This window comes from Ahaetulla prasina, chromosome 1 (assembly GCF_028640845.1).
Source record: "Ahaetulla prasina isolate Xishuangbanna chromosome 1, ASM2864084v1, whole genome shotgun sequence".
NCBI classification, from domain to species: Eukaryota; Metazoa; Chordata; class Lepidosauria; order Squamata; family Colubridae; genus Ahaetulla; species Ahaetulla prasina.
The window spans coordinates 180,195,031-180,220,424 of NC_080539.1; the positions used below are offsets into that span (position 1 = coordinate 180,195,031).

Genomic DNA, 25,394 nt, shown 5'->3' on the forward strand with positions numbered 1-25,394 from the left:
AGCACCCAAAGCAGGATCATGTAATTGTGGGACTGCTCAGATGGTTGAAAGTCCAAGAATTGGTTATAACCATCATTTGTTTACTATCATTTTAACTTGAAATGCTCCTGGAATGAATGGTCATAAGTTAAAGACTATCTCTAGTAGGTACATTAGTGACATATTCAGGACGCTTATATTTTGCTTTAGTCTGTTTGATAAGGCTTTATATAAGCAGAAATCTCAAGGCTAGATTTAATCATGGTCATAATCACTGTAACTATATTGATAGCCTTTCCCCCATTATAAATAATAATCCTAAAATTTATTACAGTTAAGGAACACACTGTCCTCCAGTTTTTGTGAAGTACAACTCTCACAATATCTTGACACTGGAAATTTGGAGGACACTGCTTTATATAAGCAGAAATCTACAGTCTAGATTTAATCATGGTCATAATTAATCATGGTCACTATTAATATATAGTTTGATAGCCCACTGTAGATATTAATCCCAATATTTATTACAGATAAACAACACAATGTACTCCAGTTCATGTGAACTACAACTCTCATAATCTCCTGACACTGTAACATCTATTCCATGGGTGAAATGCTACTGGTTCGCTCCAGTTTGGGCTAATCGGTAGTGATAAAAACTCAGTTTTTATCTGAGTTTTTATCACTACCGATGATAAAAATCAGTTCATTTGAACCGGTAGATAAAAAGCTACCAGTTTGGTTGAACCAGTAGTTCATTTCAGTTCAGTACCAGTTCAGTTGAATAGGCACTGTAAAAGCTACTGGTTCCTCCGAACCATTATTTCCGATGAACAGCTGTGCAGAAGGGTTTAGCTTTGCTAGAAAGCAGGAAATCCTGCTTTCTAGCAAACCTAAATCACGCACCACAGCTGATTCCCCCTCTTGCTTCTACTTACCTTCACAAGCCTCCTTTTGGTGCGCATGTGCACGCAGCAAACCTGTAACAAACCAGTTTGGATTTCACCACTGATCTGTTCATGTATGTAGATTATAGACATACATTAAATGTCTATAATGGATATCTTTTCTTTATACTCTTCAGGAGAATAAGATGTCAACAAATAGCTATTTCCATAATGATAACCTTATAGGTCTCGTGGATAACCTATTTATTGCTGGCATGGATACAACTTCAAACACTTTGTACTGGACCTTACTCCTAATGATGAAGTATCCAGAAGTTCAGAGTAAGCAGTTTTATTTGACTGATTTTCAGTAAAAGTGTATAATAATGTGGCAAAATAACATGGGGTGGAAGAATAAGAAGCAAGAATGAGTTGCCCCATCTATTTATATTTAAAGGAATTAATGTGATGTGAGAGTGTTATAACCATGATGGCAAACCTATGACATGCGTACAGCAGTTGTCATGCAGTGCCCTCTCTGTGGGCAAGCAAGCCTTCACCCCAGTTCAACTTTACCATGCATGCGCATGCGCCTCCCACTGCCCAGCTGGTCATTGAGTCTCTGCCATGCATGTTTGGGGACAGGGCGCGTGCAGGGTGAACATGCATGCGCAGGGGGCGGAGCGCATGGGGGAAGGATGTGTGTGCATGCGTGGGGGGCAGGGGACATGGGGAGCACATGCGCATGCATGTGGGGGCGTGCATGTGAGGGTGGGGTGCATGCGCACATTGCATTTTGGTGATTTGGGTGCATACCATGTGCTTTGGGCACTCCATCCGGAAAAGGTTACCCATCACTGGATTATAAAATCTCACCATATGTACATATACTTTCAGAGATTTCTGAAAGATGTAGCAGTCACAGAATATGTGTTATGTACCTATCACTTCTCATTACTGCTGAATATGAGCTAAGATTGAATAGAGTTTTCTGCTAAGAATTATACATTTCAAGGACAATACTCCCTTAATTGATTTCTTATATCTCACTAATCATTTCATAATCTCTATACCTTAAAATATAAACAGTCAACCTTTTTCTGCATGGGCATAATCATAGAATAATATATATGGTGAATAAAAGTACCGAAAGAAAAATTACAAGCATAAATCACAAATGATTATACTATAAATGTTCTTTGGAATTTTTGCATAAACTCCCATTTAAACCAAAATTGAAATTATGGAATCATCTTGATGAGATTCTATTTTTTCAGGGAAAGTCCAAGAAGAAATTGCAAAAGAGGTTGGGGTTCGTCAGCCAAGGACAGAAGACCGATTCAAAATGCCTTACACCAATGCAGTAATTCATGAAATTCAAAGGTTTGCTGATATTATTCCAACCAATTTGCCCCATGCAACCTCCAAGGATATAACTTTCAAAGGCTTCTTCATTCCCAAGGTGATTGCTGTGAAATTGTTAATGTTCCAATCTTACTTTGTACACTATAAACAATTTATGACTATAATTAAGCCCACAATCTTAATCATAAGTCATGATGGACATAAAGTGCATCACTATGTGACCACGCCCACTTTTATGACCTTTTTTGTGGCACTCATTAAGCAAACATTGGGGTCATAAAGTGAATGCTGTGGTCATTAAGTGGACCCAGTATTCACTGTAGCACTTTTTGGCCAGAAACTGAAAGTAAATGCCAGTTTCTTGCAAAAACATAAATTGCAGTCATATGATCATGGGAGGCTACAAACAACCACGGTGTTGAAAGGGGGGCAGAGGTCGACCGTGAGGCACCTCACTTGTGGGGTGCCGCAGGGGTCGATTCTCTCGCCTCTCCTGTTCAACATCTATATGAAGCCGTTGGGTGAGGTCATCAGTGGATTCGGGGTGAGTTACCACCTGTATGCTGATGATACGCAGCTGTACTTTTCCACCCCGGACCACCCCAACGAAGCTGTCGAAGTGCTGTCCCAATGTCTGGAAGCCGTACGGATCTGGATGGGGAGAAACAGACTCAAGCTCAGCTTCTTTTCAGGGCTGTCTTAATTTTTTTAAAATTTTATTATTATTATTATTATTTATTCGATTTTTATACCGCCCTTCTCCCGAAGGACTCAGGGCGGTGTACAGCCAAGGTAAAACAAACGGTACAATATACAATTAAAATACAGATTAAAAAACTTATTATATAGTTGGCCTAAAAACTTTAAAATATATAACACTAAAAAACCCCTTAAAATTAATAATAGAAAATTTAAAACCAATAAAATTTAAGCCAGCCCCGCGCGAATAAATAGATGTGTTTTCAATTCACGGCGGAAGGTCCGAAGGTGAGGTATTTGGCGTAAACCCGTTCGTTCCAGAGGGTGGGAGCCCCCACAGAGAAGGATCTTCCCCTGGGGGCTGCCAGCCGACATTGCTTGGCGGACGGCACCCTGAGAAGTCCCTCTCTGTGAGAGCGTACGGGTCGGTGGGAGGCATGAGGTAACAGCAGGCAGTCCCGTAAGTACCCAGGCCCTAAGCCATGGAGCGCTTTAAAGGTAGTGACCAAAACCTTAAAGTGCACCCGAAAGGCCACAGGTAGCCAGTGCAGTCTGCGCAGGAGCGGTGTTACACGGGAGCTACGCGAAGCTCCCTCTATCACCCGCGCAACTGCATTCTGGACTAACTGAAGCCTCCGGGTGCACCTCAAGGGGAGCCCCATGTAGAGAGCATTACAATAATCCAAGCGAGAGGTAACGAGCGCATGAGTAACTGTGCACAAGGCATCCCGATCAAGGAAGGGGCGCAACTGCCGAACCAGGCGAACCTGGTGGAAGGCCCTCCTGGAGACGGCCGTCAAATGATCTTCAAACGACAGCCGTTCATCCAGGAGAACACCTAAGTTGCGCACCCTATCCTTTGGGGCCAATAACTCGCCGCAGCTGACTGAATCGGGGTGCCGGCATCCACAGCCACTCCATCTTGGAGGGATTAAGCTTGAGCCTGTTTCTCCCCATCCAGACCCGTACGGCTTCCAAACACCGGGACAGCACTTCAACAGCTTCGTTGGGGTGGCCCGGGGTGGAAAAGTACAGCTGAGTATCATCAGCGTACAGCTGGTATCTCACCCCAAAGCCACTGATGATCTCACCCAACGGCTTCATATAGATGTTGAACAGAAGGGGCGAGAGGATCGACCCCTGCAGCACCCCACAAGTGAGGCACCTCGCAGTCGACCTCTGCCCCCCTGTCAACACCGTCTGCGACCGGTCGGAGAGATAGGAGGAGAACCACCGATACACGGTGCCTCCCACTCCCAATCCCCCCAACCGGCGCAGCAAGATACCATGGTCGATGGTATCAAAAGCCGCTGAGAGGTCTAATAGGACCAGGGCAGAGGAGTAACCCCTGTCCCTGGCCCTCCAGAGATCATCCACCAACGCGACCAAAGCTGTCTCCGTTTTATTAAAACTTTTTATTTTTAATTACAAAGATAAACATTCCATCTTTCCTTATGCAGTGTGTCATCTGGATACAAACATCTCTGTGCAACATCATTCCTCATTTGCTATATCTTTCTTTCTTTTTTAAAAAAATAGTTTTTATTGGATATTTTACATTTTAAAACCAAAAAAATAATAGAAAACAAAAAAAAAACGGGGGGGGGGGAGGGAAGATAAAACAACATACACATACACCAAACAGTAAAATACGAAACATAAGTAACAACATTATACAATATTTTACAATTTTCCACATCAATAATTATCTTTGCTATTAAATTTAATTTTCCTAATTGTTCTCTTATTCTTGTATAACCATATTAAGCATTCTCATATACAAAAGTGTTATAGATACTTACATCCTATTTGTTGACATAATCATTATTTTATCCTTACCAGTATTCAATACACTTAGTTTCCCATTAATCAAATTTCAATTTACATTCTTATTTCTTATTTTGATTTCTATTTTCTAGCCACATATAGAATCTATTCCACACTTCATAGTAGTCTGAATCATCTCTTTCTTTAATTGCCATTGTCATTTTATCCATTTCAGCACATTTGAAAATCTTTTTAATTACTATTTCTTCAGATGGTGTATTGATCTGTTTCCACATTTGTGCCAGAGTGATTCTGGCTGCCATTAGTATATTCAATGTTATGTAGTACAGACTTTTCTCCATTTTCTTATCAATTATTCCTAGAAGAAACAACTCTGGTTTGAAAGCAATCTTTTGGAGAGTAATCTCTTCCAGCCACCTTCTAATTTTGTACCAAAATTTTTTAACACTGGGCACATCTATCAAGATGTTGTACTATGTTCCTAATTTAGGACCATATCTCCGACATTTAAGTGATAGGTTGGGGTACATTTTTGCCAATCTCGCTGGTGCTAAATGCCCTCTATAAAACATTTTATAGATGTTTTCTTTATATGTTACTGCCACGGTCAGTTTATAATTTTTCCCATAATTTTTCCCATTTTTCCAATTCTATAGTGTGTCCAAAATTCCTAGCCCAACTTATCATCGTTTCTTTCACTGTTTCTTCTTCCAATTTATATCTTAATAGATAGTTATAAATATTTATAATCATTTTTCTCCCTGATTCTAATAATATTTTATCTAATTCCAATTGTTCCCTGTATATGCCGAATTGTTCCTTATCTTTTTTAAATCTAGTTTTGATTTGTAAATATGGCCACCATTCCAAATTTATTCCTTGTTTTTTTCAGGTCTTGTACTGATTTTAATTTTTCTTTTGTGTCTAATAATTCTACATATCTCACCATTTTGTTTAGGTCTGTGGAATTTGGATGAATAATTGCTTTCATTGTAGACAAACAAATTGGGACCTTTGTATAATGATTCTTTTTAATGTTTTCCCAAATTTTCAATAAAGCATCTCTTAACATGTGTCTTTGAAAGTAGGTATGTGATTTATTTTTCCCATCCCAGAGAAAGCCATGCCAACCAACTTGGAGGTCATGGCCTTCTATTGTTAGTATTCTCTTATTTTTGAGTTGTATCCAATCTTTTAGTCATGTTAGGGATGCCACTTGGTAATAAAGTTCCCATTCTGGTAAGCCGAAACTTCCTTTTTTCCTGAAATCTTGCAATAATTTGAATTTAATATGTGTGTTTTCCCCTCAGCATATAAATTTTAATGTCATTTTATTTAATTGTTCAAATAATTTTCCCCTAATTTTATTGGTACCGTTTGAAATAAATAAAGTAACTTGGGTAATATGTTTATCTTGATTGTCGAAATTCTGCCAATTAGTGATATTGGTAATTTGGTCCAATTGTCCAGGCCCTTTTGTATTTGTAATAAGAGTGTATTATAATTTTCTCTCTTTATTGTGGTGCATTTTTCCGATAGCCAAATTCCTAAATATTTAATTTTCTTTTCTCTCAAAATTCCAAGCTTCTCCTCTAGTTCTTTATTCTGTTTATTGGTTAAATTTTTAGTTAATATTTTTGTTTTGTCTTTATTCATTTTAAATCCTGCTACCATGCCAAATTGATTTATATCTTGTAATAAAGTTGGTCCAGATTCTAAAGGTTCCTCAGTAATAAATGCCAAATCGTCTGCAAATGCTTGGACCTTATATTCTTGTGATTTAATTTTTAATCCCTTTATTTCCAAATTATCTCTAATTTGTGACATTAATGTCTCCACAGACAGAATGAATAACAGAGGCGATAGCGGGCAATTTTGTCTTACTCCTTTAGCTATCTTAAAGATTTCTGTTTGTTCCCAATTTATTATTATTTTTGCCCTCTGTCTAGTATATATAGCTCTGATCATTTCTGTAAATTTTTCTCCAAAATTCATTTTTATTAACTGATTTATCATAAAATCCCAATTTAAGTTGTCAAAAGCTTTTTGTACCTCCAGAAATATCACAACTACCTGTTTTCAGGGTGAGCTTCATAAAGCGTTGATGATAATTCATATGTTATTTTTTATATAACTGTTGGGTAGGAATCCATTTTGATCCGAATGTATAATTTTGTTTGGTATAATTTTGATTCTATCTGCTATTATAGCCACAAATATTTTGTAGTCAGCATTTAGCAATGAGATATCCCTATAGTTCTGAATCTTCTGTTGTTCGTTATTATTTTTGTGGATGCTTTCATCCAGGATTCTGGAATCTTGGCCTTTTCCAATACTTCATTATATGTTTCTAATAACAATTGTTCTAAAGGTTCTTGAAATTTTTTATAGAATTCAGCAGGAATTCCATCCAGACCTGCAGTCTTATTATTTTTTTGGTTTTGAATTGCTCTTTGTAACTCCAATTTTTTTATTTTCTCGTTTAGTACTTTTTTTGTTAAATCTGATAATCTGGGAAGATTTTGTTTTGGAGATATCTTTGGATATCTTTCCCTTCATTTTTTTCCTGACTGTATAATGTTTGGAAATAATTTACTGCTATACTTTTCTTTTTTTCTTTCTGGAAATACATTGTCCCATCCTCATCCTCTAATTCAGGGGTCCCCAAAATTTTGGACCTCAGGGATCACCAAGTCCATAATTTTAAATCCCGGGGACCACTAATACGAATCCAGCACGCCGCTTGCTGAAGTGCCTGGACTCCCAGTGATGGGATGGGGTCCTTCAGGCACTGTCCCTCCTCTCTCTTTCTCTCTTTCTCCCCCTCTCCCCCCTCTCTTTCTCTCTCAATCTCTCATTCTCTCCCCCCCTCCCACTCATTCTGTCATCTCTCTTTCTCTCTCCCCCTCTTTCTCTCTCTCTCTCCCTTCTTCTCTCTCTCCCTTCCTCTTTCTCTCTTATTCTCTCTCTCTTCTCCCCTCTCTCTCTCTCCCCACTTTCTTTCTCTGTCTCTCTCACACTTTCTCAGCCAGCCAGTGTCTTGGGGCTGAGAGGAAGTCAAGCATATCCCTGAGAGACCAAGTGCAGGAGCACCAACAAGGGCCGAAGAAACAGCCGCGACATCCAGCTCCCACTCTGGAATATGAATATGACCTATTTATTTTATTTATTTATTTTGTCAAATACATATTAAATTATATATATAAGCATAAATTGAAAATATAAAATGAATACAACTAAAGGGAACATTAGGACAGGAATGGAAGGCACACTGCTGCTCTTATGCACTCCCCTTACAGACCTCTTAGGAATGGGGTGAGGTCAACAGTAGACAGTTTTAAGTTAAAGTTTTGGGGATTTGGGGATGAGACCACAGAGTCTGGTAGCATTAACAACTCTGTTACTGAAGTCATATTTTTTACAATCGAGATTGGAGCGGTTCACTTTAAATTTGAATCTATTGTGTGCTCGTATATTGTTGTAGTTGAAGCTGAAGTAGTCATTGACAAGAAGGACATTGTAGCAGATGATTTTATGAGCTAAGCTCAGGTCATACCGAAGGCGGCGTAGTTCTAAATTTTCTAAACCCAGAGTTTCAAGTCTGGTGGGATAAAGTATTTTGTTGTGATCAGAGGAGTGGAGGACTCTTCTTGTGAAATATTTCTGGACACGCTCAATTGTATTAATGTCTGATATGCAGTGTGGGTTCCAGACAGATGAGCTATAATTAAGAATTGGTCTAGCAAATGTTTTGTATGTTCTGGTTAGTAGTGTAATCTTACTGGAGAAGAAGTTACACAAGATTAGGTTTACAACTCTTAATGCCTTTTTGGCGAAGTAGTTGCAGTGGGCTTTGGCACTTAGATCATTTGATATGAGAACTCCAAGGTCTTTGATAGGAAGAAGGTCATCTACAAGGTGATGTCCACCTAGCTTGTATTTTGTGGTCTGATTCTTTCTGCCAATGTGTAAGGCAGAGCAGACTGTTCCCCGAGTCTCGCCATTCTCCTCGTCCCCCCACCCACTCAAGCAGCAGCTTCCCTGCTCAGCCCAAACAAGCTATGCATCCATGGTGCCCACACCAGCATCTGGAGAGAAAGAAGAATGCTGCTTTATATAAAAAAGACTCAATCTGAAGATGCTTGAATTGTTGTAACTCAGTTCATCATTAACTGGAATGAATGGTGCAAACTGGGCCAATGATAATTTGACCACAATCATAGAGAGAATGAACTTGAGCTGGCTGCTCAGAATCTCACTCTGCCAGCAACATAATATGCACACAAAAACAGAGGTTTCTCTCGCCTGCTTGCGCACAGCCACTTGAGTCACGCATAGGGGCATGTGGCTGCAGGAAGAGACGTGGAGCATTGGGGTTGTTTTGTTCACCGTGGTGGTACTTTGGGATGGCAGATGGATGTCTGCAGGTGACAACTATAATGAATATGTCCACCTGCCCTACCGTAGAACCACTGTGGCAAACAAAACAACCCATGCCCATGCCTCTTCCTGCAGCCAAACGCGCCCAGCCATGTGTGCCCTTTCCTCAAATGGGCTGTGCATGGGGTGCTTGGAGAGCAAGCAAGAGAGCTCTCCAACCTCTGTTTTTCTGTGTGCATGTGTGTGTCTGAGGGAGGGAGTGATCGGAAGCCGAGCCACCAAAACTTTTGGCAGAGATGAGGGCGGCTTCTGAGCAGCCCTGAATCAGCCAGCTCCACCTGAACTATTCCCTAAGTCTCACCGTTCTCCTTACCCCACCCACCCACCCTCAAGCAGCAACATTTCTTCTCTGCTTCTCTCCGGATGCTGGTGCGGGCACCATGGATGCAACTTCAACCTGCAGGAAGCTACAGTACGGGGAAGAAATAGCCCAGGGGTCCCGCCACCCGTTGCTTTGGCCCACCTGCACTGCTACTCCTCCTTGCACCATTATCTCATTCCAGCCGGCAAGGGCTGTGCTACAGTTACAAATTGCCCAAAACTCCCTGAACAGTGGAGATTTACAGCCCCACCATGAGCTGCCTGGCCAGTCACATCTTCGAGAGCTCTGGTCACAGGACTGGCCATTGCTTATCTGGGAGCAGCTTCTCCACCCAGGTGCACCGTGGACCACCAACATTTTTTCACAGACCACCAGTGGTCTGTGGACCACCGGTTGGTGACCACTGCTCTAATTGTTTTATTAATCTCTTTTCCTTTCCTTTTTTTAATTTATGGGCCAACCATCTTCCAGGCTTGTTGGCATTTTCAAAATAATTTTGTTAACTTAAATAATAGAAAAAAGGATTAAAAAATAGAGAAGATTAAATTATCTAGGGGTCACGCTGACCAATAGGAATTGCATGTTGTTTTAGAAAAACTATGTTAAAATATGGAATGATGTTACAAAAGATTTGGTGAGATGGAACAAATTACCATTGTTATTGGGTAGACTCTTCGTTATTAAGATGAATGTCTTATTTAGGATGTTATTTTTATTTCAAACGATACTGATGTTGTCAATTGTTTTACCTTTAAAATATAAAATTTCATTATAATAATTTTTACAGCAATGTGTTAAATGAAAAATACTCTTCTTTATATAATTTCAATATTTAGGGTATGCACATCATTCCATTGCTGACCACTGTGCTCCATGATGAATCTCAGTGGGAGAAACCTCATGAATTCTACCCTGAGCATTTTCTTGACTCTGAAGGAAAATTTGTGAAGAGGGATGCATTCATGCCTTTCTCTGCAGGTAACCTCACTCTATATATATGAAAAGCTATCCTGGAAAGAGTTTCAGTGCAACAGGATAGTTAGGAAGATTCATTATTTCCTTTAAGATTATTATTATTCCTTTGAGGCAATCTGACTATGGAAAGCCATGTAAAATAGTTTAAGAAACAAAAAAACCTCAACTTGTTTGCCATCTATGATTTCTTTCAGGTCAGAGAGTATGTGCCGGTAAGACCCTTGCCAGAATGGAGCTCTTCCTTTTCTTTACCAACCTTCTCCAGAGATTTACCTTCCAGCCACCTTCAGGAACATCTAAAGATGATCTAGACCTGACTCCTGGTCTTGGACTTACCACCCCTCCCATGCCTTACAAGACCTGCGCTGTGTTATCTTGAACTGACTCGGAAAAAAAGCTCATAATAAACCATTTTCTCACCTTTTAAAAAGCTTTATTTTGAAATCGAGGCAAAATCCGACAACCTGATTCCATATTACATTATATTCATTCTATTTATTTTATTTGAATTCCACCTTTATTATTTTTACAAATAACTCAAGAAAGTGAACATATCCAATTCACTATCCTACCCTTATTTTCCCAAAGTTCTTTGGGCTAAGAGGAGAGACTGACCCAGAGTCACCCCAGCTAGAATGCAGAGTTTCCTGGTTATTAAAGGGGCCTGCATAAGAGCACAAACGTGCCTACCATTCCCTGTCCTATTGGTCCTCTTCATTATATCCAATTAATACAGTTATTACATACTTATGCTCATATATATGCTTATATATTATATAGTTATTTCATGTTAATGCATATACACTGTTATGACAAAATAAAAAAATAAAAAAAATTACCCAAGTCACCCAGCTCGATTTCATTGCTAAAGAGGGGCCTGAACTCACAGTCTCCTGTTTTCTAGGCTGGTGTCTTAACCACTAGACCAAACTATCTATTCTTTAGGTTTCATATGTTGCCAAAAAGATGAATAGTAGTAATCTATAGAAACATAAATTATAGGTTCTGATAGGGAAGAAGAGTTTTCTCCTTTCTGTTTCTGTTTAGAAATTTTGGTTTCTTTTACTTTGAGTATTTTAATTACTTTTTTAAAAAGCAGTCTCTCTTTCTCTCTCTCTCTCTCTCTCTCTCTCTCTCTCTCTCTCACACACACACACACACACACACACACTTTTTGCAGTAGTCCTAATTGTAAATTCATGTATTTGCTTTATAAACCTAGTTGTCATTTCTATTATTTCTTCAAAAACCAATCAAATAATATTTTACAACAGGAAATACCATGGGATCTCCAGTAACAAATCAGAGTATTTGGGGCGGGGGTAGGCTCTTGCTGAAACCAATGACATAGAGCTGAATGCAGCATGACCTAACATCTCTTTGCCCAATGCCTCTGGAGGAAATCCCACAAGGTAAGCATCATTAAATGGGGCCAATGTCATCCATTCTGAACAAGACCAAGAGTTGATGCAGGACTTATGTGAGACAAACCCTCCTTTAGAGGAGGCTATAACTGTAATGTATCTTTAAAAGTTTTGGCGGGAAAATAGCACGTTGCTGATTGGTTGAAGCCTCCAGCTAAACTGTATATAAAGAGAGGTTTTTCCCAGCACTGGCTGCTGGGTTCACCATATAGTAAAGAGCTGTTGTCACTATCCTGGTCTCCTGCCTCGTTATTGCCCGAATCTAACACTGGCGACGAAGGTGGGATCTCGAGGCTAAGAGCGCCAGGAAAAGAGCTGAACTCACCAGGAAGACGCGAACCCAGCAAACAAGGGGCGAAAAGCAGCGATGTCCGGCTACACACAGCGCCATTCGACCCAGCTAAGGAAAAATGGGGTCATACATGGCTCGTTTCGAGTGTTTCCTCAGTGAGCGAACTTCAAGGAGTTTCAGACAACAGGAAGCGGCGTATTTCCTGAGCCACTGCGGTCCAGAAGTTTTCGACACCGCAGAATCCCTGGCGAGCCAAGCCGTACAGTCGGTACCGTGGCAAACTCTGCAGACTTTATTGAAAGCCCATTATGCACCAACGCCGTCCAAGTATGTGCAGCGGTTGGTCGGGGCGCAGACAGCAAGAGGCGAGTCCATCAGCGCATACATGGCCGCCCTGAGGAAAGCCTCAAAACATTGCAGTACCGAGACTTGGATGAGGCATTGCTGGAGCAACTCATCCGCGGGTCAGGGACATCCGTTTGCGGGCGGCTGCTGTCTAAAAGCAACCTAACGCTGGCAAACGCCTGGACGAAGCCAGGGCTCACGAGATGTCTACCCAGCGCGGAAACCCTACAAAAGCCGTTCGCACCAACGGCTGGTGCGAAATCAACCCCGGTCCACAATGAGAGTCCAGGCTGAGTCGGACGGTGAGGAAGAGGAAGGAGTCTTCCACACGGGAGGCGGGAGAAAGAAGACCGGGTGACTGCGTTGCGGAGGGCAACACCGACAACAATGCAAATTTAAGGATGCGTGTCGGCGGTGCGAAAGGAAGGGCACCTAGCACAGGTCTGTCGAGCACCCCAACCTTCCCGCCAAAAATTCAAACGGCCAATCAGGCCGGAGGCGGCGGCCCATGATTGGTCAATTCAAAAAAGCGCGAAGTTGAATCAGACTGTCGTGAGAGTGGGTCACGCATCAACACGCCTAGAAAAAATCTTTACAAAGGCAAAGATTGAGGGGGTGCCGTGCCGATTGGAGGTGGACACCGGCTCATCGATCACGATCATGTCCTGGGACAATCTCGTGAGAGCCTTACCCGCCATCGCATAAGCGCAAGCTGCAACCACAGAAATTAAAGGTACAAGACTACCAAGGGAATCGCATCCTGTTAGGGGTAGTCCGTCCACGTCGAGTATGGACAATACAAGAAAACTCTGCCCATCACCATCGTCGATGGGACCCTGCCAAGCTTGTTGGGACTGGACTGGTTCCGAGCATTGGGCATGGGAGTGACTGGAATCTTCAGAAACGAAGTCGACCTCAAAGACGCACTCATGAAAGAATTTGGGGACGTTTTCAGAGACTGCCTGGGCAAGTACAAGGGGACCCCTATCTCTTTAACTTAGACCCCAAGTTGCCCCTATCCGCTAAAGGCTAGGAGGGTCCGTCGCCTAAAGCCCAGGATTGACCGGGAACTGGACAAGCTAGTAAACCAGGGAATTTAGTGCCAGTTGACCATGCTAAATGGGAGACCCTATAGTCACCCCAGTCAAACCGGACGGTCGGTCCGGATTTGCGCTGACTACAAGGCAACGCTTAACAAAGCGTTGCAAAGAGTGCTTACCCGTCCGGTGGTACAGCACTTACTGCACTCAATGGGGCAAGGGCAAGTTTTGCCAAGCTAGACTTGGCCCAAGCCTATCAACAGCTGCCCGTAGATAGCAGCACAGCTGAAGCGCAGACAATTGTGACTCACAGAGGGCTTTTAAGTGTACCCGGTTACAGTTTGGGGTTAGTGTGGCTCCAGGGTTATTTCAGAACCTAATGGAGCGGCTATTGCAGGACTACCAGGGTGGTACCATACTTTGACGATGTACTGGTATCCGCTGAGAATCTAGAGGAATTAGGGGTAAGGCTGCGAAAGTTTTGGGCATTTTCCGGTCTGCCGGTCTAAAAGTTAAACTGAACAAATGCCAGATCGGGGTTGAGTCTGTGGAATTCCTGGGCTGGATAGACAGGGAAGGGATTCACCCCACTGAGAGCAAGGTACGGGCCATCAGGAAGGCCCCTGCCAAAGAACAAAACGGAGTTACAGGCATTCTTAGGTCTGGTCAACTTCTACGCGGTATTCTTAAGAATAAGGCAACAGTAGCCGAACCGCTGCATAAATTACTAGCAAAGACGGCTGCATGGTCTTGGGGAAAGGCGGAAGCTAGGGCATTGAAGGGTAAAGAATCTCCTATCAGCGATAGCCTCCTTATTCAGTACAATGGCACGCTGCCATTAGTGTTAAGCTGCGATGCATCTCCCTATGGGGTGGGGCTGTGCTCAGCCACAGGTTACCAAATGGCACAGAAGCCCCTATTGCATACTACTCCCGAACCATGTCATCAACTGAAAGGAATTATAGCCAGCTTGATAGGAAGCCTTGGCTATAGTCTCAGAGTAAAGAAATTCCATGAATATGTATTTGGTCGTGATTTTGAAATCATCACGGACCATAGACCTTGCTAGGATTGTTGGCAGGCGACCGCCCAACGCCGTGGCACTTCGCCCAGACTGACCCGATGGACTATCTTCCTAGCAGCATATTCTTACAAATTACTACACCGGCCAGGAAAGGAATTAGGCATGCAGACGCCCTGAGCAGATGCCCGTTACCAGAGACTATCAAGACCCCACTCCGGGATACCAGTTCTGCTAATTGACTCTTTGGACTCTGGCCCAGTCACATCCAAAGAGGTGGCTCGGCTTCGTATAAGGACATTACAATAAGGACTGTAATTGGTTGGGTACAAGAGGTTGGCCCGCTCGCGGGCGCGTTCAAGAATTTGTAAAAACGTGGGAACTCTCAGCTCAAGGGGTGCCTGCTATGGGGGATCGAGTGGTGATCCCGGAGAAATTGAGGAAAAGGTATTGGAACTCCTTCACGAAGGCCACCCAGGGATCGTGAGAATGAAGGGTCTAGTGAGAAGCTATGTGTGGTGGCCTTTAATGGACACGGAAATTGCTGAAGGGTAGGAAATGCCAGGCCTGCCAGGAGTCCAGACCACTACCCCAACGGCCCCGATTCGGGAATGGGAGAGACCCCAGGCCTGGTCTAGGATCCATATCGATTTTGCCGCCCCTTCCACGGCCAAACCTTTCTGGTAGTAGTCGATGCCTACTCCAAATGGCTGGAAATCATTCTCATGAGATCCATGACAGCCGAGGCCGTGATTTCAGTCCTACGGCACCTATTCGTAACGCACGGGCTGCCCGACACGTTAGTCTCTGATAATGGCCTGCAATTCACGGCAACCCAGTTTGAAGGATATTTGGCAGAAGAGGGCATCCGGCATGTCCTCTCGGCGCCTTTCCACCCTGCGACGAATGGCCTTGCAGAACGTTCCGTTCGGAGCGCAAAAGAAGCATTGTCCAGAATCAGGCCAGGCGATTGGCAAACAAAAATCGATACCTTCCTGGCCGTCCAACACAGAACCCCCTGTGTCACAACTGGCAGAAGCCCGGCAGAGCTATTAATGGGTCGGAAGCTCAGGTGCCCACTAGACCGTTTAAACCCAAACTACACACCAGACGGTTACAAAGGGGTACAGGGTAAAACAAGAGGGATGGCAGTAGGCGACCTAGTGTGGGCACACAATTACAGCGAGGGTCCGACCTGGGTAACAGGAAAAATCCTAGAGATAACAGGACCAAAATCATATCTAGTAGAGATAGAGGGTGGCCGGGTATGGAAGTGCCACATAGACCAGATAAGGAAACGCATAACCGGTAAATCAAAAACAGACGAAACAGGCCCTGACTACCCAACGAATGAATCCACAACTGACTCAAACCCGGGGCAAACGCGAGACTTATCTGAGTTCCAGAAGGTCCAGCGACACCAACCGGCCCATCCTGAAGACAGCGGGGACGACTCTACAATTAATCCAGGGCCGGATGGCCTAGAGGAGGAGCTGAGAGGAACAAACAGTCCCTCCAGTCAGCTCGACTCACTCCCAGAAAGTGAATTGTGCAGGTCCGAAAGAGTCAGGAGACGCCCAGTCTACCTGCGTGATTACGTAGAAAAATAAGATGCTAATTTTATGCAAATATTGGTAAAGTGTTTTCTGGGAGGGAAGGAGTGTAATGTATCTTTAAAAGTTTTGGCGGGTTTATTAACTTTCATCCATAACGGTGCATTCCAAACAGCATTAATCCTCATAAATCTTCATTATTAAGCCCTGTGAAGTGAAGGAAAGGTCCTTACCCCACCACGGTGGAAGTGTTAATAGCCCAGCAGACTGAATTTAAAACTGGTAGGTCATTTGAAACTGCTTGAATTAAGGAGTTTTTACTGCGTGGGATGACCGAACTGGCAGACACGATGAGTTTGGAATAAACTGCTGTCTTTTGCTTTCCTTATTATAATTATCGTGTTCTGTGTTAAATGCTGAGGCTAAGGAATATCAAAGACTGAATTTGCTAATGAGAAGAATTTTAATTGAAGAGATCGATCTTTTGTGCTGGACTGACTGGCTGAAGAAGATTTTATTAGGTGGATAATTTTTTTTTATTATTATTTTTCTTTTGAGAGGAAATTAATAGCTTGTTTATATTACAGAAAACAAAAAAAGGAATTTGTTTTGAAGTTCAAGCTGGTTTTTCTTTTTTTTCTTTCTTCTCTGCCGACGTGGAGAAAAAATGGCGCTGATTAAGCTGTGAGGTAATTGTGTTTCTTTGTGGAGTGAATATGACTCATAAGTTACTGATAAGCTACTAACGAGTGCAAATAAGCCGTTTCGCTTCAATTAAAAGATTGTCGTCCCTTGATCTTCATCAAGACCCTCTGTAAAATTGCTTTGACTGCTGTCCTTTGATCTTCACTAAGACTCTTTGAAAATTGGAATCAGTTTGAGAAATTTTTGTTTTTGTTTTTCAAATGACTCAACAACTTTCAGAAACGCAGCAAATTGCTGCAGCTTTAAATAAAATTGGGGAAAAATAGCAGGACTATCAGGCGTATAGATAATTTGACATTTAAACTGACATCCGAAGTGCAAAATTTAAAGCAAGAGATGAATGATAACTTTGCTAAACAAAAAGAGGAAATGATAATGATTAAAGATGAAATGGAGCAGCTGCATGTGCATGAGGCAAAAGTAGATCGGCAAATTGGCAAAATATTTTATAAAATGAGCAGCAAGATAAGAGAATTTGTCTTTGGAAGAAGAGATGAGGAAATATAATTTTGTTATTAGAGGAATCTCGGAAGAAAGGAGGATAAATTGAAACAGCGGGTTTTGAAATGGATTAATGATTTGGATACGCAACTTACGTTCACATTAGCAGACCTGGCAAGTGTTTTAGAATTGGATATAGAAGGCAAAATGGTTCTAACAGGAATGTGCTTGTCAGGTTCGCAAATCTTGGTGATAAGTTGGAAGTTATGGCCAAGTTAAGAGAGTTGGGAGATGCTTTGAGTTTGAAGGAAGACTATTCAAGTCTTCCCGGATATATCAAGAGAAGAAAGGGCATGGAGATTTTTTAAAACCAATTACAAAAGTTTTGAGAGATAATGGAATTAAATACAATTGGAGGCCACCACAACAATTGAAATTTTTTATAAAGGAAGGATGCGTACAATCACCCCAGATATAGATGCATTATTATATTTACGGAGCTTGGACTGATTGAGATGGAGGATTTAATGGAGATAAAAGATCAAATGCTTCAGATGGGTGGAACATACGTGGAAACATCAATCTCAGAAGAAGAAAGGGCTATTGAGGCAAGACTCTAAAGGGTTAAAGAGGAAAGAAATATCACCTGTGTTGGTTGAACAGAAGAAGAGTCGTGAGGATACAGTAGGAGAAGAAGCAGATAAGAGTCTTGGAAAATATGAAGCTGAATGCGGTCATCGCTATCTTTTTTTGAGTGATGAATTTAAATAGACAGCCCGAAAGAAGTGCCCGGCATTACGTCCCTCTCCCCATTCTCTTTATAGAGGCGAAACCATGAGGATGTGGGGAAGAAGATTGTTTGTATTTTATTGTTTGTTTGTTTGGTTTTTTTTCTGTTTGCTTATTGTTGTTTATATGGTAGTTTAATGTCGGGTGGTGGGGGCACAGAAAGGAAGATGCGGGATAGGATTAAAAATTTATATTTTAAATGGGAGTTATAAAATAATGTCATGGAATGTGAAGGGTACAGGAATCAGATTAAAAGAAGAAGATTGGAGCTTAAGATTAAAAGGATTTACCAGACATTTTATTTTACAAGAAACCCATCAGAAATCTGAAGATTCAAATAGAATGTATATAAAAGGTATGCAAATATATGAAAAGCATTTGGAACTTCAAAAGCTAGAGGAGTTGCAACACTGATATCAGATAGGGTGTACTTTGAAAACATAAGGTAATTTTGGATGAAGATGGAAGATATGTAATAATTGTTGGAAATCTTAATGAGGAAAAAGTGACACTTGTTAATTTATATTTACCGAATGAAAACAAAGAGAATTTCTTGAAAAATAACAAAATTTTGGAGAATGAAAGTGTAGGAAAGTAATTGTGGCTGGGGATTTTAATTTAATCAGAGATAAAATAGACAGTACTAATCCCACCCGCTGTGGAGGAGCAAATAAAATGGGGATTTTAAATATGTGGATGCTTGAAATGGCGTGGTTGATGTGTGGAGAGAGGTTAAAGGAATTGAGAGAGTATACACTTTTTCTCTAAGATATATAATACATATTCTAGAATTGATTATATTTTTCTTTCTAAAGATTTGTTGAATAATGTGGATAAGGTAGATGTGGGAATTTTATAGATAGATATATAAGTTATAATCAAGTAGGTTTTGTGAAGGTAGATACATGAGTGATATTGTTAGAAGAGTATTAAATATTATAGATGTAGCTGAATATAATGGTGATAAAATTGGTATAGTATCATTGGATATTTTAAAGCTTTTGATTCTGTACAATGGGAAACTATTAAAGTAATTGTGGAGGCTTTAGGCTTTGGTAATAAGTTTATACATGTTATTTCAAAATTGTACCAAAAGAGCAGTGCAAGAGTGAAGGTGAATGGAATATTAACTGGAGAGATAAAATTAGAAGCTGGCACGAGACAAGGATGTCCCTGTCCCCAACATTATTTTTATTGGCTATGGAAATATTGACAAAATGATAGAAAAGATGAAGAATTAGAAGGATATAAGGGTATAAGATAAATTTGTATGCGGATGATACTTTAATTATTTTGAAAATGTAGAGAAAGATCTGAAAAAGATATATAAGCATTTGATAGAATTTGAGGAAATGACAGGATTGAAAGTAAATTGGTCAAAGTCAGAATTATTGATGGATAGTAATGGTAATGAGTCTGAGAATATGCAAGAGCAATTTGGGATAAGGATTAAAAACACATTGAAATATTTGGGTATAGTGCTTTCACTTAAGGTTAAAGAATTGAAAAAACTTAATTATGATGTGGTGATTAACGAAATTGAGAAGAAGATAGATAAATATAAAATTTTAAAATTGTCTTGGTTTGGTAGAATTGCAATGTGTAAGATGATGTTGCTGCCTAAGTTCAACTTTTTATTCGAGATGCTACCACTAAATTTGACAGAGAAAGATATTGAAGGATATCAGAAAAAACTGGATAAATTTTGTAACGGTGGCAAAAGACCTAGATTAGTGAAGAAAATGTGGTATCAAAATCAAAAGGAAGGTGGATTAGGAATCCCCAAATTATTTAATTATTATTGTGCGTATGGTATCCGGATAGTGGTAAAAATATTAAAAGGTGAAGATAACTATTGGAGAGACTTAGAGTTAAAGGATATAGAGAAATTTGGATCAAGGTGGTTTTTAGATAAAGCAAATTTAAAATGTGTAAGTAGAAGTTATTGGTTAAAGGGATTAAGTAAAATGTGGAATAAATTTGTTAAAATTTTAATTCCGGATATAATCTTTTTGGGGGAGACAATTGGAATTTGGCCAATTAAAATAATATAATACGTAATGAAGTGATTAAAGAGGAAAATATAGAAATTATTAGAGATTGGATAAAAGTTATGGAAAATGAAAGGAGGAATAAAGAAATTATTGAAAAATTAGGTTAAGTTGGTTTGAAAAATACAGATAGAAAAATGGACAAAAACTAAGGGAAAATTATTCGATAAATAGATGTGAAACCGAATTTGAATATTTAGTATCTCGGATTATGAAAGATGAAATTGGGCTAAAGGGACTCGTTAGTAGGGTTTATAAGATTATAAATTCTGATGAAAAATTACAAAGAGTGATGAGGATAAATTGGGAAAAAGATCTTAATATTGAAATATCAGAGTCAGATTGGAATGTGAATTGGAAGAGTAGAATTATGAGAACTTTATCTACAAGGATTAAAGAGCACAATTATAAAGTTGTTTGGAAATGGTATTTGACTCCAGTAAGATTGTCACAAATGGATAAAAAAATTAGTAAAAAATGTTGGAGATGTGAGATGGAATTGGGGACTTATGAACATATGTGGTATAATTGTGATAAGGTTAAAAAGTTTTGGCAACAATTGGAGAAAATGATATTTGAAATGATGGGGAAAGTAATAATATTGAGAGTGGAAACTATATTATTGTTGGTAATTAAGGAAATAGAATTAACAAAATATGAAAAGAATTGATTAGAATTATGATTATAATAGGTAGAATTATAATAGCTAGATATTGGAAACTAGATGTGATTTTTAGAATAGAAGAGTGGAATTCTGAAATGTGGAAATTAGCTTTAAATGATAAAATGACATGTGATATTAAAATTAGAAGTGGTGTGTATAAAGAAGATATTTTTTGGAAGACTTGGAAACCATTTGTGGACTTTGCGCTTGGAACATTGGACGCTTCAGTACCTGTACCTCGAGAACGTGGATTTTGGCAATCATGAGGATATATCCGAAGACCCAAATCTTCCTTTTATGTATAGCACAAGGGTGTAATAATGTATTTTCTTTTTGTTTGTTTGTTGCAAAAAAAGTAATAAAAAAAAATTAATTAAAAAAAAAAAAAAAAGTTTTGGCGGGAAAATAGCACGTTGCTGATTGGTTGAAGCCTCCGGCTAAACTGTATATAAAGAGAGGTTTTTCCCAGCACTGGCTGCTGGGTTCACCATATAGTAAAGAGCTGTTGTCACTATCCTGGTCTCCTGCCTCGTTATTGCCCGAATCTAACAATAACTGCTGCTGATGATCTCTCAGCCCAACATAATAACCTTCTAGCTTCCTTTTGTCAAAACCATACCTCCTGAAGGGCCTCAAACTACTCTCCTCTTTCACTTCTAACCTGGAATATTGCAGCTGGTCATCCCATCAAAAGACCAGCTTTTTTAGAAAAAGCTATACCTCACAATTTGTTGTCCTCTTCCTACAAGGAACCTGGGTTTCTATAGAGGTGAAGCTAGGTGGTTACTGGGTTAATTCTCTCTCCACTTTCCTGAGTAAAGCAGGTGGGATATCTAAACTTTGTATTATGACTCTAGTTACCTCAATCTTGCAATTCAGATGTGTCTCATTACCTTCTTTACAGCCATGGTTGTGGCTACATTGCCTTCATCCAAACCACAGGAGATTTTGCTTCTTAACATTTATATTCCTCCTCTTAACAAGAAAAATCTGGTCAACAATATCTGGGAGCACATAAAAAGAATTATCCTTAGTTGTTTGACAAACATCCCACAGCTGCAATAATAATAGGTGGGGATTTAACTAGGATGGGACCAAATAATGATCCTACTTTATTTCACCAATTTAAGAACCATTATGAGGAGAGTGTATTAGAGGGAACCCTTGTATTTTAGAAAATGTAAAGACCTAAAAGCTAACTGAACATGTCTATACGCAAGACAGGTGACTGCACAGCTAAACCGTAATGGTTCTGTAATGGTTCCGTAATGGTTCCATAAGTGCAGACCACCCAGCAGAAAACTCCTATCAGGGAGAGGCAGGTGGGAAGAAAATCTATAGTTGATTATTGGATAGTATCATGTGAAAATTTGAATTTTTTATGAAAGAGAGAGGTAGATTCACAACTGGAAAGTGGCCACTATTCAATAATTCTAACTCTGACACACCACTGGAAATTTTTAAGAGCTACCCATCAAGGCTTAAAAGTTATGATACCCAGATAAAAATGTAAATTAAATGGATGGAGAAAAATGCAACCGAAGCCACTAAATGGATGCTAACCTCAGAAATTCTAGAATCTTGTGCACATTTCCTAGAAAGCAAACCTCAAAGATAATATTTAGACTTTGAAACTTCAATTGCCAACTTGAAAACAGTTCTAATTAATGGAAATCTGCCTCATCCAGAAATCAGGCTATAAAGAATAAAAATGGTTTAAACAGCATTGTGTACAAGGAAAGACAGCATATAATGAGTACAGAAAAAAGTAAAAACTCTCCTTCTGAGGATCAAACTCACTGCCTAAAATGTTTGAAGGCCCTTTTAAAAGTAAAAAAAAATCTGGCACAAATTAATTCAATCAGATAGGATGAAAGACACCTCCCTTTTTGGGCATATCACTAGAGGACTGGGAAAATCGCTCCCTCCCCCAACTAACCAAGTACCAACTCATGCCTTGGAGTAGTGGTGAAATCCAATCTTTTTACTACTGGTTCTGTGGGCATGGCTTGGTGGGCATGGTGTGGCTTGGTGGGCGCAGCAGGGGAAGGATACTGTAAAATCCCCATTCCCACCCCACTCTGGGGGAAGGATATTGCAAAATCTTCATTCCCACCCCCGAGGCCAGCCAGAGATGGTATTTGCCGGTTCTCCAAACTGCTCAAAATTTCCGCTACTGGTTCAGCCGAAGAGGTTGTAGAAAAAATGATTTTAAAAGTTTTTTAAAAAGCCTCTGACGATCACGCGGCACAGCTGGGCATGGGCAGGGCGGGGCAGGGATTTTTGCTACCGGTTCTCTGAACCACCTGCCGCCATTGCTACCGGATTGGCTGATCTGGTCTGAACCGGGAGCATTTCACTCCTGCCTCCTGTATATCATGCTAAAATTGTATTCCAACTCCACTTTAAAAGTGAGCTTTAACCATCAAGGGACTTTATCTGGCTGTGTAAGTGTACAAAAAGGAATATACCAGGGATGTATTTTGGCCAGTGGTGGGATTCAGCCAGTTCGCACCAGTTCACACCTGTTATTAATTTTTTGCATAGTTCAGCAAACTGGTTGTTCCCACCACTGGGTGCTCCCCCTCCCCTCCCCCATGGTTGCCCTTCAGGGTGGGGAGGCTGCAAGGGCATGACTGGGAGCCGTGCTGATCATTGGGAAGCAAATGGACCAGCCACACAGATCAGCTGATAGGCTGATTCAGTCAGACTTTCCAACTTTGTGAGATCTTTTGTCCCTGAGAAGTTGGAAAGTCTGACTGAACTTCTTTTAAACTGGTAGTCAGTGATCTTCTTTTGTTGTCCTGCATGCAGGAGAATGGAACTGGAAAGCAGGTTAGTGAGGGAATGGTGGTTATTCTGGGATGGGGTGGAAATGAGGATTTTGCATTGTCTTTGCTTATAAGTAAGTAAGAACCACTAAAAGAGGAATGGAAAAATCCCTATCTGCAGATGAACGTTTTTCAGTCTTGGCAATTTAAGATGGGCGAACTTCATGCTGTTTTGGGAATTCTGGGAATTGAAGTCCATGTACCTTAAAGTTGCCGAAGTTGAGGAGCATGGGTCTACAATCCTATGAGTTTAGGATTTTCCATTCCTGTTTTATTTAGAGTTTGGTGCAATTAAATAAATCTGTTGTGGTTTTTTAACAAATAGTGATTAAAGCGATATGAACCATTACTGGACTTTTTGTGAGAAACTGAAGTTAAAAGTTGATCTGGGCTTTGATGATTAGGTATGGGATTATGGAAATAATGTAGACAAATGTTAATCTTAGAGTAAGAGTTTGATAAATTCTTTACTTATATCTTTATCAAAGAAAGTTGGAAGTTATTCTTTTTTGGTTTTCCTTCATTTTCTCTTTCTTACACTTTCACTGTTTTTTTTTTAGAGCCTTTTCTTTTTTCAAATCTGTTTTTTATTTGTTTATCCCTTAGCTTTGTATTTTTTTGATTTATGAAGGATCAAATACTCAGCCATTGTAATTCTACATTCCTTATTTACAGAAATCATATAAATTTAGAATGAAATCCACTGGGAGCCATCTCATATAAGCAGGCTCTGAGTCCCTCAAACCAAAAAGTGTTTATTGATAGAAGAGAATATTTGTAGCCCAGGATTGAACTGTGGGGTCCTTGGTGCTCTCTGAGCTTGATGGTTTTCTTGCAGATGTTTAATTACCAAACTAGGTAACATCATCAGTATTAGAAGGGTGTGGAGTTGGCTCGTATTTTCATATACTAGTTGCTTACCCTGTCAGTGTTGCTTCTCAAACTGGATTTTGATTGGTGCCAGGTCTCTACACCCTCAGACAGAGAAGGGCTATTCTGCAGCCCTCCCTCAAATATGCTTTAAATTACAGAGTTTCCCAGCATTCCTTTAGGAACCTCCAACATGCAAACTGTGCTTACTCATCCTAAAATGAATCCTCTTTACCTGGAGCTTCAAAATTTGCTGTTTGCTGGGAAGATGTGTAGCTAAAAGTCAGTCTACATTTAGTGTACATATGACTTTATTTATTTATTTATTTTATTTATTTATTTATTTTTCATATTTTTATACCGCCCTTCTCCGAAGACTCAGGGCGGTGTACAGCCGAAATAAAATATAAATATCAAGGAGATTTAAAATACAATATTCATTAGAAATCTGATTCAATAAGCTGAGAAATTTAAAATTAATGAGTAAAAAATTATAAAATAGATTAATCCCCTTAAATGCCCCACTAAAACCCTCAATTAAAAATTGATAATTAGGCCAGCCCTGCTTGGTGAAAAAAGAAAGTTTTGAGCTCACACTTAAAGGTCCAAAGATCAGGGAGAAGATGTAGCCCCATAGGTAGTTCATTCCACAGGGCCGGAGCCCCTACAGAGAACGCTCTTCCCCTGGGGGTCGCCAGCCGACATTGTCTGGCTGACAGCACCCTGAGGAGGCCCTCTTTGTGGGAGTGCACAGGTTGATGGGAGGTTACTGGCAACAGGCGGTCCTGTAAATATCCCGGTCCCATGCCATGGAGCGCTTTAAAGGTGAGGACCAAAACCTTGAATTGCACCCGGAAGACCACCGGCAACCAATGCAGCCTGCGCAGGAGAGGTGTTACATGGGAGCTACAAG

At 40.3% G+C, this 25,394-nt stretch overlaps 2 protein-coding genes across 3 annotated transcripts in view; both read left to right on the top strand.

The window, feature by feature from the left end:
- The window catches only part of LOC131198458 (cytochrome P450 2K1-like), a 32,259-nt gene extending 20,957 nt beyond the window's left edge, over nucleotides 1-11,302 (top strand). For both annotated transcript variants that reach the window (XM_058183133.1, XM_058183123.1), the window contains exons 6-9: nucleotides 1,064-1,208; nucleotides 2,144-2,328; nucleotides 10,317-10,458; nucleotides 10,650-11,302. In XM_058183133.1, the coding sequence (XP_058039116.1) occupies nucleotides 1,064-1,208; nucleotides 2,144-2,328; nucleotides 10,317-10,458; nucleotides 10,650-10,834 (657 nt within the window). In that variant the 3' untranslated portion in view covers nucleotides 10,835-11,302. The remainder of the gene's footprint in view (nucleotides 1-1,063; nucleotides 1,209-2,143; nucleotides 2,329-10,316; nucleotides 10,459-10,649) is intronic.
- The window catches only part of LOC131198475 (cytochrome P450 2K1-like), a 95,341-nt gene that overhangs the window by 49,743 nt on the left and 20,204 nt on the right, over nucleotides 1-25,394 (top strand). The window lies entirely within an intron of this gene.